This window comes from Myotis daubentonii, chromosome 4 (genome assembly GCF_963259705.1).
Source record: "Myotis daubentonii chromosome 4, mMyoDau2.1, whole genome shotgun sequence".
Classification (NCBI taxonomy): Eukaryota; Metazoa; Chordata; class Mammalia; order Chiroptera; family Vespertilionidae; genus Myotis; species Myotis daubentonii.
Genome location: NC_081843.1, coordinates 115,707,334 through 115,721,515, shown reverse-complemented (window position 1 = coordinate 115,721,515; position 14,182 = coordinate 115,707,334). Strand labels below are relative to the sequence as shown.

The 14,182-nt window shown below is 58.8% G+C and overlaps 1 protein-coding gene across 1 annotated transcript; it reads right to left on the bottom strand.

Moving 5' to 3' along the window:
- Positions 1-9,533: 9,533 nt before the first annotated feature.
- On the bottom strand, positions 9,534-13,057 carry GPX8 (glutathione peroxidase 8 (putative)). Its single transcript, XM_059695026.1, has 3 exons — positions 12,756-13,057; positions 11,975-12,236; positions 9,534-10,084 (listed from the first exon to the last, which is right to left on the bottom strand). The coding sequence occupies exons 1-3, from the start codon at positions 12,957-12,959 to the stop codon at positions 9,921-9,923; spliced, it is 630 nt and encodes a 209-aa protein (XP_059551009.1). The 5' UTR covers positions 12,960-13,057; the 3' UTR covers positions 9,534-9,920.
- Positions 13,058-14,182: the final 1,125 nt, after the last annotated feature.

Below are 14,182 nucleotides of genomic sequence, written 5' to 3'. Positions count from 1 at the left end.
GAGATAAAAACAACAATGATGAGAATCATTGATTGGCTGCCTCCTGCACGCCCCCTACTGGGGATGGAGCCCACAACCAGGCATGTGCCCTTGGTCGGAATCGAACCTGGGACCTTTCAGTCCACAGGCCCACGCTCTATCCCCTGAGCCACACCGGCCAGGGCCAAATATTCTTTTAAAATCGCTCCGTTCTTTATTCCGCAGCTGAAGTATGTGTGAAAGTGGTGTAGTGTATGCAGTGCTTGGTGCAGGGGCTGACGTAGTTAACATTCAATACATCTTAGCTGTTAGCTTTTTAAAGGAAAACAGTATCTTAATATAAAAACTCACTCAACAAGTTAAAGGGTGCAGTTACAGTAGGTTTATTGGGCAATACATTTATTAGGCCATCGATCTAATCCCCAGATGGGGGAGGGAGAATCCCAATGGAGGGAAAAGAGCGATGAGGAGGGTGGAAGGCATCTGGGTAACAGACCCGTATCCCCTGCACTGGCGGAACCCAAGGAGGTCGCCCCAGGCAGGTTCCGGAGTAAGATGCGATCAGAGCGGATCGCTGCTCCGCGCTCACAGCGCCCCCTGCGGGAGGGAGACTGCAGCTCACCCAGCTCCTGCGGGATGGGGCGGGGCCAAGGACCTCAAGGTCAGGCCCGTTAGGATAGCTGCTCATCACCCCACTGTCTGCGCTGATTCTCGCCGCCGGGCTGCGTTCCGTGCAGAACCCGACATGTGGGCTTTGACATTGTGATTAAAACTCCAATTAAAAACGGATTAGAAGTGAATGGTTTCTAATTGAGTTTCCTTTGGAACATCGTACTTAGAGCCTCACATATACATTATCCATTTTTATCTCCAAGAGGTTTAACAGTCCCCCTTGATCACCTGCGCTCCTTGAACCCGTCTCATGAGGAAGTTTCCCGTTCCATGGAGTGCAACACGGAATTGAGCGATCACCTATTTTACAATACACCCATAGGATGAAACCTTGGTTAAGGCACCAGCGCAGGTCAGATGAAGTGACCCGAGCGAGGAGGGGGGAGGCCTCCCGAGCTGCTGGGATGAGGGCTCCTGGTCCCAGTGGGCGTGCGGGTCGCCATCAGACTGGGAGGGGCGGCGGCTGTGGAACCCGCAGTTCCCCACCCCTTCGTCCATCAGGCAGGTTTGCACTAATTCCAGTTTGATGCTCGCCTTCCGCTCCCCAACGTGGCGGGAAGGGCCTGCGGTAGCCCCGGGGCAGGAGGAGGGGAGCGCGTAAGGAAGATGCGGGCTTGGAGGCGAAGCGCCCAGTTACCCTGTAAGCGGGGCCAGCTGTGCCTCCCGCTTAACTGGGGTGAGAGGGACACGCACCCAGGCCCGACCCTCCTGGGGGCCAGGCAGGAGGGTGAGCGTCCAGGGAGACGCCTCCGACGGAAGAAACGGGCCTGTGGTCTGAGAGGATGCGCCATTACTTCGGGGACTTCAATTCCCAGGCGCGGGCTGGGGAGGCCGGTGTCTGAGCGAGGAGGGCCCACCCCTCCCTCCCCGATCCCCTCCCCCTCTTTCTCCCCCTCCCCACTCCCAGCGCTATCAGAGCCCGGGTTCAGCGGAGCAGACGGCTCCGAGGTGCCATTTCCAGGATCAGCGGTCCCCCCGCCTCCCGCCCCCCGCCCTCCGCGCCCAGCCTCGCGTCCCACCCGCGCTGGAGCCCGGCCATCCCGCCGCGCGGGCCCCCACCCCCACCCGCTCTTGGCGGGGCGCGTGCCAGGGGGACGGTTGAGAGGCCAACGGTCCCTGCGGCCGGCGGGTGGGCGCGCGGGACGGGCGGGTGGGCGCGCGGGACGGGGCGCAGCGAGAGCAGCCGCCGCGCGGGGGGCGCGCGAACGGCCGTTGGTGGCGCTTGGGGTGCGGAGAGCTGGGCTGGCGGCTCCGGAAAAGCGGCGGACGCGGGGAGCAGAGACCGCAGGCCGCCACCCGAGCCCGTAGGTCCGTTTCTGCGGGTGGTTCTCAGGCTCACAGCCCGCCACCCGTGAGCGCCGGTAGTAGGTGGCGGGGGGGCGGGGGAACCCAGAACGGGAAGGGGAGGGCGGGCTCACCCGGGGCGGCGGGTACAGCAGAGACGGTTCCCATTGTATCAGTAAGGCAGTCACCCCGTGATGGACGGGAAGCTCGCGCTGGGGAGGTCTGGGTACCCCGTCCCTAGGGGACCTGACCGGCTCCTCGCCCCCAGGGGGAGCCCAGGAGACCTGCCCGCAGCCCCTCGTCCGTCCTCCTCGCTGCGGCACGGCCTCTCCGCTCACTTTTCTCAAAATCCCGGGCTTCCCTGTCCTCAGACCCAATCCCCCTGCAACCTCCTCAAAGGGCAGCGAGTCCCTCCCCGCATCTGGGCGGGTGACCGTGACCTCAGTTGGTGCAGATCAGCATAAAGGAGTTCCTGTGTTTCCAGGTTCTCGCCAACAGGTGTTCCTAGTGCTCATGTGACCCCAGGATGCTCGGTGCCTTTTAATTGTAAGTTTACACTTTGAAACAATTTGACTTGGGCAAAGGCTACAAACGTGTTACAAAGAATTCCGCCACATACCCAGCTTCCCTAAATACCGACATTTAACCGACCCAGAGCACACTGATCACACCTGGGAAATGAGCGCTACTCTCCCAGCTACTCTACAGCGGTCACCCCAGCTTCTACACTACCGGCAATGCCCCTTTCCGGCCCGGATTCAGTCCAGAGCCCCGCCAGGCGCCAGGTTGTCACATGTACTTCGTCTCCCCTGATCTGTGACAAATATTCATGATTGACATGTTTGAAGGGTACAGTTGGCCACTTATTTTTTTTGAATTCCTTTAATTTGGGTTTGCTTAGTATTTTCTCAATTTTAAACTCAGTTTATGTATTTCTGGCCAAAAAATACCACAAGAATGATGTATGCATCGTACCCAGGGGCACACAGCGTCAGCGTGTTGTGTCGTTTGTGGCGACATTGCCTGGTGACCTGGTGAAGGTGGTGTCTGCCACCTGGTGCCGTGAAAAGCTGTGATTTTTCTGTTTAAGCAAAGGAGGCAGGTGTCCTCACCGCCTGCACGGAGTTCCAGCACATTCCTGGTTCCCACTGCAGCCGCGCTGCGGTGTTTGCCAAATGGCAATGTTTTTTTTTCTGATTTCATCATTCTAGTGTTCAATTTTATTCTGAATATTTAAACGCACAGTGACATTTTAAATGGAGACATTGGACATTTTTTCTACTTTCCCTTAGGGAAAAGGCATTTGGAGGTTGTGCGATATGCTGTGGAATTAGCAGCTAAATTGGACTTTATGCATGTATTACCGATAATTGAATTCTAAACGAGCGATTTGCTATTCTTAGTCCTTGTGAAAACGTGGACTCTAAAATAATCCCAATTGGCACGGATGTCCAAGCCCGTTAATGGGTCTGGGCTTTACGGCTCCTTGAACCTGGGCTTACAAATGGGTAAATGTAAAATGGTCTTTAGAAGCAGAACGAAGGAAAAGTCTTCACTATCACGCCAAAGTGTCGCTGTTTTTAGCTGACATTTGCAAAACTGATCCTTTCATGAACAGTAGGGCCGGCTCTCACCCAGGGACAGTTCACTTTACTTCGCTTGGACGTTTGCCGCAAGGACTGGCTGGGAGCCGGGCCGCGGGCCCCCTAACGCACCGCAGGGGCGCCGGTTCGGGGTGACACGGGACGCCCTCCGGTGCCGGCTCCGGAGCACGTGGACAACCAGCCCGTGGAGGGTAAGTCGCCCCAGCAGCGCTTCCCTCCTCGCGTCCGAGGGTGGAAGCCGGCTCAGCCCCGCGCCGCCGCCGCGCCCGCAGAACTCGGAGGGAACCTCTCTCCGATGCCCGCACCCCGGACGCGTTTCCCCAGGAAAATGCAGACGCACGCGCTGCCTTAGAGCCAGCGCCGCCGAGTCCAGCGGGAGGGCGCGGGGGAAAGGCGCTCCGGCCCTCCGGCCCCCGTCGCTCCCCGCACCCCGCCCGCAGCCCCGGTGCCGGCCCCGGCCCCTCCCGGTCCCGGAGCCCCGTCCGCCCGGCTTCCCCGCCGCTCCGCGCTCCCGACCAGCCCTCCCGTCCCCGCCCCCAGCCCCGGGTTTTGGGGGGAGAGGCAGGAGCCGCCCCGGGCGAGGGCGGCGGAGAGCGGGTGTCGGCGCCCCGCCCCGTCAGCCCGGGGTCCGGCCCGCAGACGGAGGGAGAGCGGGGGCGCGCACGGGGCCGTGCCTCCGGGTGGGCGGGGCTGGGAAGGCCGGCGCGAACGCTTTGGCCGCCGGGCGTGGAAGAGCGTGACCCCCCAGGTACCGCGTCCCCGCCGCCGGCACCGCCTCGGCGCCCGGCCAGCCCGCCCCCCGCGCCCGCGCCCGCGGCAAAGCTTGGCGCCCCGAGCGCGCGCTGGGGCCCGGCCGCGGGGCGGGGGCGGGGCGTCCGCGGGGGAAGCCCTCCCGGCTCTGACGTCACCGCAGCTCCGGCCAATGAGACGCCGGAGAGGGGATTCCCGCGCCGGAGGCCGCCGGGCCGGCTTTTTAAAGGGCGCAGGCGGGACCCGTCCTAGGAGCTGGGCGGGGGCCGGTGCGGGGACCGGGGGCCCCGGTACAAGACTCGCCACAGGCGTGAGCGAGGCGTCCACACTGCAGACCCGGGGCGCCCGGGGTCGGCGGCTCCCCGGGTGGAGCGCAACCTGCCCGCCCCGCGGAGGGTCCCGCCGCGGAGGAGACGCTGGGGGTGAGTCGGCTGCGATCCCCGCTTCCCCGGGGCCGTGTCGAAGGCGCCTGGTGATTCTCGGTAGAACCGGGCGCACAGCCCAGCCGCGACCCCAGCCTCGCGGGGTGACCGCTGCGTTCCGGGGGCGGATTTGGAAAAGTCCCCGCCGCCGGGATGTTCCGGGCAGTTTCTCTCCCCACGTGTTTGTGTTTTCAAAGGAGAAGGTCACGCGGAGGCGCCGAGCAGAAGCAGGAGAGGCCGCGGCTCCCCGGTGAGTGCGCGGCGGGGGCGAGGGGTGCGCGGGGTGTCTGTGTGTCTCTCTGAGCTCGCGCCCACTCGCTCTCGCTGAAGGCATGTGTGGGGCGGGGGCTGCTCTGTGGTGTCACGGACCGGAGGGTCTAACTAACTACACGCTGACGAGGATTCTGCAAGAAGCCGCCGGTCCCGGGCGCACGGCTCTGCGCTCGCCGCCGGGTGCGCCAGGCAGGCAGTGCATCGCTAGCGGCTGTCGTTGCCTCCGAACAGCGGCTGCGTGCGCGCCCCTCTGCCGCGCCCACAGCTCAGCCTCAAAGGGGGGATGGTGCCACCTGGTGGCGAGACGTGGCGTCACCCACGGCCTCGTTGGCACGGCCTTCATTGCCCCGCTGATCCAGTGCAGGGCTTTCACCGGCGAGTAAGAAGACACACCCGAGTGCCTTTTTCTCGCGTTTTCCCACATAAACCAGCCTCAGGTGCTTTCCATCTCTCCACCTTTCACTTCTCCAGGCCAGTAGTTCACACCCCTTTCATCTTTACACACAGGTCGTAGTTTCAACCCAGCACCATATTTTATAATTTTTCTATAAGTGGTGAAAGTATAAAGTGAGCACTTGCAGAACGCAGTGATGAATGCCTCTGTGATGGGAGCAAACAGATAGCATGGAAGTTATTCAATCCCCTGAATACGTTAATATCACCCCTCCCCCACCTAGCTGAGCTGTGTCCTGGGCCAGCTTCACTGCCTAACACAGGTGACCGTGGTCTTGGCAAAGAGAAGTAGTTGGAAAAGCTGTGCATAGTTAAGTATAACTTTTAAAATTCACCTGTACTCCAGTGACCTATTCCCATATCCAGGCTTTTAATCTGGAAGACCTAAAGTAAGCATTTTGAAAGCTTTATAAGTTTTGATTAGATTAAATGAAATTGGTTTTGTTTCTTGCAACGGTTGTGGAGGAATACGTTTTCTATGCTTTCTTCAGTGTGGCTGTTAGGATTTAAGTTCTGCCCATGTTCCACGACATTCAGCCTCGGTGACCTCACAGCTGTGAAAAGCAGGGGGACCGAGGCAGGCGGGCGGTGCCTGGCTCGTGGCTGCGTGGGGCCCACTCAGCAGCCGTGAGGGCCCTGCCACCTGCTTCGGGTACATTCTCCTGGCTGCCGCCGCTGCCGCCGCGCTGGCCTGTGTGTGATGGGCTGGCAGTGTATTGTTAGCTGGTCGGTGTGTGGATGACATCAGCTAACATGCAACTGCTACCTCATTGCGCGTACACAGCATCGAGCGTCACTGAACCTGGAAGGTGTGTGGGCCTCTTGCCACGACCCAGCAGATAAGCACAGTGGACTCACGATTGCTGTTCAGTGACTCAAAGTAACAGAGAGATCCATGTGGGAGAGAGCTACTCCGATTCCTCACAAATCCCAGGCCATGCTGTGGAGGCTCTAATACTTTAGGCCTCAACTTTGTCTTCATTTTCTGTGAAGTCTCAGACTCGTATTTGGAAGTGAGCAGAGGTGTGGCTGGTGGAGGGGGAAGCGCTGAGCAGACCATATGATTGTAAGTGTTTTCTCCTTCCCTTGAGGCCTGGAGTGGGGCCAGGCTGTGCTGGGTCCCAGCCGTGCAGGGCGCGCACGTGGGCAGTGGCTGGTGTTCATAGAACTGACTGGTGGTCCGGGCAATGGGTACCCCCTAAGTGAGATCTGAGAAACACATCACATTCTCTACTGTGCTGGTTATAAGTCATTGGTAAAATAACCTTTATTCTTACTTAAATGTAAACAGTTCTAGAACCGTGGGTTAATAGATGCCTGTAATTTCATTCCTGTGCATTTTGCTGCTCTAAAATCTCACCCTCTTTTTGTCCAATATCATTCCATTTGCTGGATCTTTGTGTTTAACTAGCCCGTCTGCATGAGTATTGTTTTCTTAAAGGTGAAATTGCAGCTTGTTATTTTTCATAGAAAGTCACTGAGCTGTTGATAAAAATAAAACCTACTCAATTTAGAAGGCTTGGCCTTTGTGTTTTAATTTTTGTAAACTAAAGAGCCGAACGTAAAATGCCAACATTTATACTGAATAAAGAGAATGTGTGTTTACAGTTGCTCTTCAGTTCCATACTGAGATGATGAGAAAGGAGGGAAAGTGGAATCAAATGAAGAGAAATGAAGGAGAGCGTGAGTGAGGAGGAGAATGAGGACATGAGTTCACAAGGAAATGTCTCCCTGTGAGCGAGAGGGAGAGAGAGGGAGGCATGGCCTGGGACCCTGAAGGAAAAGGAGGGAGGTAGCTTAATGGAGGAGGGGGAGGGGGAGGGGAAGGGGGAGGAGGAGGGGGAGGGGGAGGGCAAGGGGAGTAGGAGGAGGAAGAGGAAGGGGAAGGGAAGAGGGGAGGAGGAGGGAGGGGGTGGGGGAGGAGGGGGGAGGAGGAAGGGGGAGGAGGGGGAGGCCCTGCCGATGGGGAGTGTTATCTCCCGGGTGTTTTCTCTTTGGGCAGCCCCTGTGCTTTCACCCTACGCTACCCTTACCCTCGGGAGGGCTCCTAATTCCTTGCTGCTCTTTATTCCCTCTGAAGGCGTGGCCTTTGCAAGGAGGGGAGGGGAGTGGGGGAGAGTGGTGACGTGTAATTAGTTCCAAGGCAAAGCCGAAATCCGGCTGCGGGAATCAGTGTGCACAGCGCTCCCCTACCAGCCCCGCCCATAGGGCTCCGTGTTCTTTCGGAGAAGCAGGAGGGAGTGTGACCTTCGGTCCAGGGACCTCTCGCCAGCGTTTGTAGGGGGGGCCACAGTGGGTTCTTAAACTGGACTCAGAAGGAGGAGCTGCGGCCGGCCGTGTTTCCCGACGTTGCCATGGTAACGCTGCTGCTGGTGAAGGAGCGGAGGGGAGAGCAGGAGAACCCTCCGCTCTTTGGGCTCCGCGGGCCGGATAGACCAGCCCAACGGGCCGGGGCCGTAGTCTGCCCAGGGCTGGTTTAGGGGTGCCAGGCAGGCTTTCAGGGCAGTGGAGGTCCTTAGGGAGGCACCGCCGGAGACAGCTTTGTTTCCGGGGGTCAGTGGCTGTTGCTTCTCCGTTGGTGCAGAGTTTCCTGCCTGCGGACAGTCCGCCAGGCCCTCAGGCCACAGCCTGACACGGGGGTGTTGTCTGCAGCTCTTCCCATAAAATGCCAGTGAGGGTGGACATGAAGCGTCGTGGTGCTGTGGCCCTAGCTCCCTCTCTGGAGGGCCTGGTGGAACCTGTGGGTGAGCTGGAGGCTGCTCGCAGCAGCTCCCGAGAACCAACTGTGAAATTCGCAGGAATTCTGCCCGCCAGTCAGGAAGCCGTGGGCAGGTCGAGACTGGCACGTGGGAGCACTGGCACCAGGGAAACGGGCAGATGCAGAGTGGGTTCTTCAACCTTGACCAGCCCCACTGCATGGATGTCACAGGCATTACAGGTGGGAAATGCACACATGTATGTGCACGTGCTGCAGACACACCGAGTCACCTACCAGCTGCCGCTGGGTGTATGCTGTATGGGCTACAGTTAAGGAATGAGGCCCGGCCCGTGCGGCTCAGTGGTTGAGCGTTGACCTAGGAACCAGGAGGTCACGGTTTGATGCCTGGTCAGGGCACGCCCCACGCTGGGGATTGAGCCCACATCTCGGGCTTGTGCCCTGACCTCCTGGTTCCTAGGTCAACGCTCAACCCCTGAGCCACGCTGGGTGGGCCTCCTGCTTCCATATCTCTTTCACGAAATGAGTATTTCAGGGCGCAGCCACTAACCTCACCAGCGTGGCAGCCTCACCGATAACGACGAGGCTCACAGAACTGGACGGCGTGACTGAGGAGGCCGGTCGCCCGTGCTGGACTGGGCCCCTGCAGGCGCCCCTCTGCGCAGAGCGCTGCTCTGGGGGTGATGCGTACGATGTCCACGGTCAGATGATGTCACAGTGAGTTCTTCCCAAGTGGCCAGTCTACAGATTAGCGACCAACATCAACCGAAAAGGGCTCCAGTTACATGACCAGAAACTCATGGCTTTTTCCTTACACTTGGGGCTTTCACTCAGAAGAAAAGACCGACTCAGACTGTTAATCCTGTCTTCATGGAACTTGAGTGTCTCCTGGAAAATAATAGTGAAATATTGAAAGTGACGAAGGCCTTTTCAGATACTGTGATGATGATGTCATTTATAATGACTATTTGGCCAGATGTGATAAAACATACTACGTGCTGAGGGCCTGGGGCGGGAGCAGGGGCGGCTGGAAGGGGTGGGGGGCGGAAGGGGGACATATGTAATGCTTTCAACAATAAAGAATTAAAAAATAAAGCACACTGCCCTAACCGGCTTGGCTCAGTGGATAGAGCGTCGGCCTGCAGACTGAAGGGCCCCGGGTTTGATTCCAGTCAAGGGCATGGACCTTGGTTGCGGGCACATCCCCAGTGGGGAGTGTGCAGGAGGCAGCTGATCGATGTTTCTCATCGATGTTTCTAACTCTCTATCCCTCTCCCTTCTTCTCTGTAAAAAATCAAAATATATTTTAAAAATCATACTATGAACTTGTACATTAAAAAAAAAAATTCAGTACATGAAAAAAAACCCCAAATATAAGGGTTTGGATCTAAATGTATATGTACTTTATAACGTTTATTTTGTGTTTTATTACATAAAAACGGTCATTTACAGTTAGTTACACATTTCAGTCGCACGGTGTCTGGCGCTCGGTGGTCTGTGTGGCACGTCCAGGAGGGGCCTAGGGAGTGTCGAGCAACAGGACATGACGCACGCGGGGGCCGTCCTGCTCGCTCGGTGCGGCCACAGGGCCTAGTGCGCCCCGGGGGCCCCGGACGCCCTGTGTTTGCTCTGGGACGCTCATCAGGAGCACGGCCGCAAGAAGCCCCGCAGCGCCCGCCTTGCCCGCCCGGGTTTGCACTCGGGCCGCGCCGCCCGCCGAGGAGACAGACACTGGGCTAGGACTGTGTGGCGGCGACTCCTGCCTTCTCAGAGGTCCTCCCTCTTCCGAATGATCATCTGCCGGATCAGATCGGCCACCTCAGGCCGGATGGCGTCCACGGGCTCCTCGGGCCTCCAGGACCTGACCACGCGGCCCTCGGGGCTGACCAGGTACTTCCAGAAGTTCCACCTCGGCTCCTTGTTGGAAGAATCTGGAAGATAAGGATACATCTTCACTTTCAGGAGTGGTTTCATTTTTTGTCCAGATTTTCCGTTCTGGTAGGACCTTCCCACTTTAGAATCAGCCTCTAGGGTTGCCATCACATCACAGACAAAAAGCAAAGCGCCAAACCAAGCCAACGCGAGACCCGAGGAACCCGATTCCTCTATAGTCGGCGACTCCACCAACGCTCCGCTGAGCTAAAGTGACTGATTTCAGATCTGCTGATCTAAACAAAAAATCACCTTGTCACCAGCTCAAAGCTTTCAGTTTCTTAACATTTTAAAAGATAAAATGATATTTTAAAAGTCCTTTGTAAAGGGAATGTGTAGGGTACTTTTCATATTAAATATGTTTTTCATATTGTTACCTATTACATAGCTGAAAATGGTAAGACATTTAAAATAACCATGTTTTGAGAAATTGTGACACCCTTTTGATGCTTTTTAATTTACATGAGAAATGTAGATTTTTCTCATATCACCCCGGATTTATGCGCGTTGTTATTGACTGGCCTGAGAAAAAACATAACTGAAATTTATCAAGTGCCTGCTGTATGCCTGGCAGCTGCTCGGTGCTCTAAATGGACCGCCTGTGCGCTCTCCAGCAGCCCTGGGAGGTGGGCGGCGTCATTCTGCCCATTTTGCAGATGAGGAAAGTGGAGGTCCACGCACAGGTGTCATGGCCAGTGAGGGGGAGCCCGGAGCGACGGCTGGGGGAGGACCGGGCGTAGGCGACACCCGATGGGAGGAGGAGCTGGACCTGAGGCTTCTGGCATAGGAGGCCGACCTCGCCCAGGAGAGGGCAGAGTAGGAAGAGCCCACGTGATTTCAGGAGAATCCCGGGGGTCAGCAGGGTGAGGGTGGGTGGGAAGGAGGACGCTGCAGGGGGGAAGAGGAGGCGGGACCACCTGGTCAGCAGGGGCGTGACAGCCGGACACAGCGTGCGAGGAGGGGAGTGGAGGGACGAGGCAGAGACAGGGGCTAGCTCTCCTCTCAGAAACGGAGGAGGGGGCGGGAGGAGCAGCTTTCAGAGGCGGAGATGCTTTGTGCTGGAGGAGAGCCAGCGAGGGCGCCTAGGTGACAGGTGATACAGTGCAGCCCGTAGTCGCTTCTGTGTCTGCTCTGCACACGGGGCCCAGTGACCTGCAGGGAAAACGGCCGAGGACCCGGCTGCCTCCTTGGATGAGAGGACGGCACCTGAAGGAACTGAGTCGGCCGGGCAGGCAGGGGACAGTCCTTCACTCTCACCGTAACCCATCCCCCAAGCGACCTGAGGGGGTGGACACACACAGTGATCATCTCACTTTACAAACGAAACAGGCACAGAGAAGGCCAGCGATGTGCCTGAAGCCGCACAGCAAAGGCCGGGGCTCGAGCTGGGCCAAAGCCTGTGCCTCAGTCACTCACCCTCACGGCCTTTCTGCTCCCAGACTCCTGCCGCCAGCCCGACTGCAGACACGGCCCAGCGCTGCTTCCTCCAAAAGAGGGTTCTATGCTGTTTTGAATTTTAGCAAAAACCCGGTAAACTGAGTATTATTCCTCCTTGAGGAACATGAAATCCAGCGCGGACGTAAGTGCGGACGACAGGGCTCTGCACTGTTCACGGGAGGGGCCGGCCCAAAGCCCACTTCAAGACCAGGGGGCTCCGTGGCCACTTCTCAAGCAACATGGTCAGTGAAATGACCATAAGGAGTAAGATACAGTGGGATGGGTTGGTTTCGTCATCCAAGAAGCCAAAGCGTCGATTTCAGGGAAGCCTAACTTCCAGAAGGCTCGAAAGGAGGGCATTTTGGCGCTCTGCGGTCTTAGAAGACATGAGGTCGGACAGTGGTCCGGTTTCGAAATGAAAGCTTCCCATGGGGCGGCGGGGAGGCACTCACCCACAAGGAAGCGGAATGCGGGCTCTGCTTCGGGCCCCAGGATCTTAATCTTGTGGAAGATGGGGAAGGTGACTCCGTAGGTGCTCCTGGCGAAGGACACGACCTCCCTGCTGGGCCGGGGCTCGGCCTCCCCGAACTGGTTGCAGGGGAAGGCCAGCACGCTGAAGTGGAAGGGCCCGAACTCGCGGTGCAGCGCCTGCAGCGCCAGGTAGTTGCTGTCGGTGAGCCGGCAGTCGCTGGCCACGTTGGCAACTAGCGTGACCTCCCGGGAAGAGAAAACAGCCGAACAGAAAGTGAAGCAGGGAAGAGACCAGAGAAGGGCTCTGCCAGCCGCTGAAAGAAGCCCTAACCGGGGGAACGCGGCCGGGGAGAGGGCTATGTCACAGCTGGGCACTCCCGACCGATGGGGCCCGGGCCTGGATGCCCCGTGGAGACGCAGGCAGACCCCCCCCCCCCCGCCCCGTTAAAGGCACCAGGTGCTCAGGAGGGTGTTTTAAGAAAGATGCCCATCGATAGAGTGCGTCCAATGCTGGTGTCTCCACAGTCACATCACAGGCACCAGAATGTCCTAAACAACCTAAAGCATCGATGCAGCGTTTTAGTGAAAGCCGTTCAGATGGTGAGTCTATCAGTTAGAAGTAGGTGAGCTGTGAGCTCTGACGGCTGACGACATCACTCCGCTATAAATGATACCCTCCGGCCACTGGACTGAGAAAATCGACTCCGCGGGGAGCACACGTGGCAAAGCAGAGGGGCAGCGACCTCAGGAGGAGCGACTTACTTTGCCTTTGAACTTCTCCAGGGAGACGGGCCGGCCCGCGGCGTCCTTCACCTCGAAGGCGTAGAAGCCGCCGGGCCGGGCCGGGCGGGCCCTGAGCTGCAGCAGCAGCAGCGTCCCCGCGCACAGCGCCAGGCACAGCAGCACGGCCAGCACCTTGGCCCTCGGCCCCGAGCAGCGCAGGGGCGGCGCGGCCAGAGGCTCCATCTTGGAGGACCGGGAGGGAGGGCCCAGCGGGATGGCTTTCGAGGAGGAGCTGAAACTCGAAACCCCAAGCCCAGTTCCATGGAAAACCCGGAGGACGGACTCGGACGCGCCCACCCGCGGAGCCGGCGGCCCTCCGCTGACGGGAGGCGGGGAGGGCGCCCTGGAGTTCCCGGGGCTGTGTAATGCCATCTGCACCTCCTGCCAGGAGTCAGGACAGGGTTGGTAGCTCCCCCGCTCGCCCAACAAAGACACGATTCTCCCAGCAGGTGGCGCCCTTGTCCCTGGGAAGCGGAGGGCTGGTACCCAGAGCACATGACCTGGGACCGCAGGGCGGGCACATGATGGGCATGGATACCACACACGCTCTGAGCTCGAGGAATTGATAATAAAACCCCTGAGAGGCTCCTGCTCCGACCTCCCGTAGCGAAGGCCATGGCGGCGGACAGAGTAGAAATAAGTGGATGATAACGACGGCTTAAAACCCCCCTCTGCCGTAAAGGACACGGCGGTCCGTGTTTTTGACGTTTTTGGTCGTGACCGACGGTAGGAAATGAGCTTTGCCGTCGAACAGGTGGCCGAGGAGCTCCGCGAAGCCCACTTCCCACTGGCACATCCACGCGCCCGGCTCCCGGGCACCTTGGAGCACTGAGCTCTGCAGGCGGTTTCCCGTTTCACCAATGGGCCGCGACCTATCGGTGAGAAAACGTCGGACTCTGTAAGGAAGCGGAATTTAACAAATCAGACAATTCACCGAGAAGGCACCGCTGCTGGGGCGCAGCCTCCAGCTGCTTGATTCTCATCTCTGTCCCCCCTGGCTGCCCCGCGGGAGGCCTCCCGCTGTGCCGAACATCTAGGGGCAGCCACGGGGTCGGGGGGGGGGGGCACCACACTGCCTGAGACCCCCCCCCCCACGCCCGCGCCCCTGCACTGGCCGGGAAGGCCCGCAGCCCTGTTCCAACTGAGGTGCTCCGTTCCTCCCGGCCTGCTCTGCGGTTCTAGAAAGTGCTGGGAAGTGCCCGGGTGATGGGAGCCCTTCCCGCCACGCTGGCCCTGCCTCCGCCTCCGTGGGGGGCACGTGGAGGTAGCTGAGCAAAGCCCACAGCTCAGCCGGGCAGAGGCCAACGCCACGTGCTTCCCGGCCCGGGAGGAGTGGCTACAACAGAAGCATTGTCTCCTGAACACAGTTCCCAGCCGAGAACAAAAGTGACAGTTCCACTCGGGGT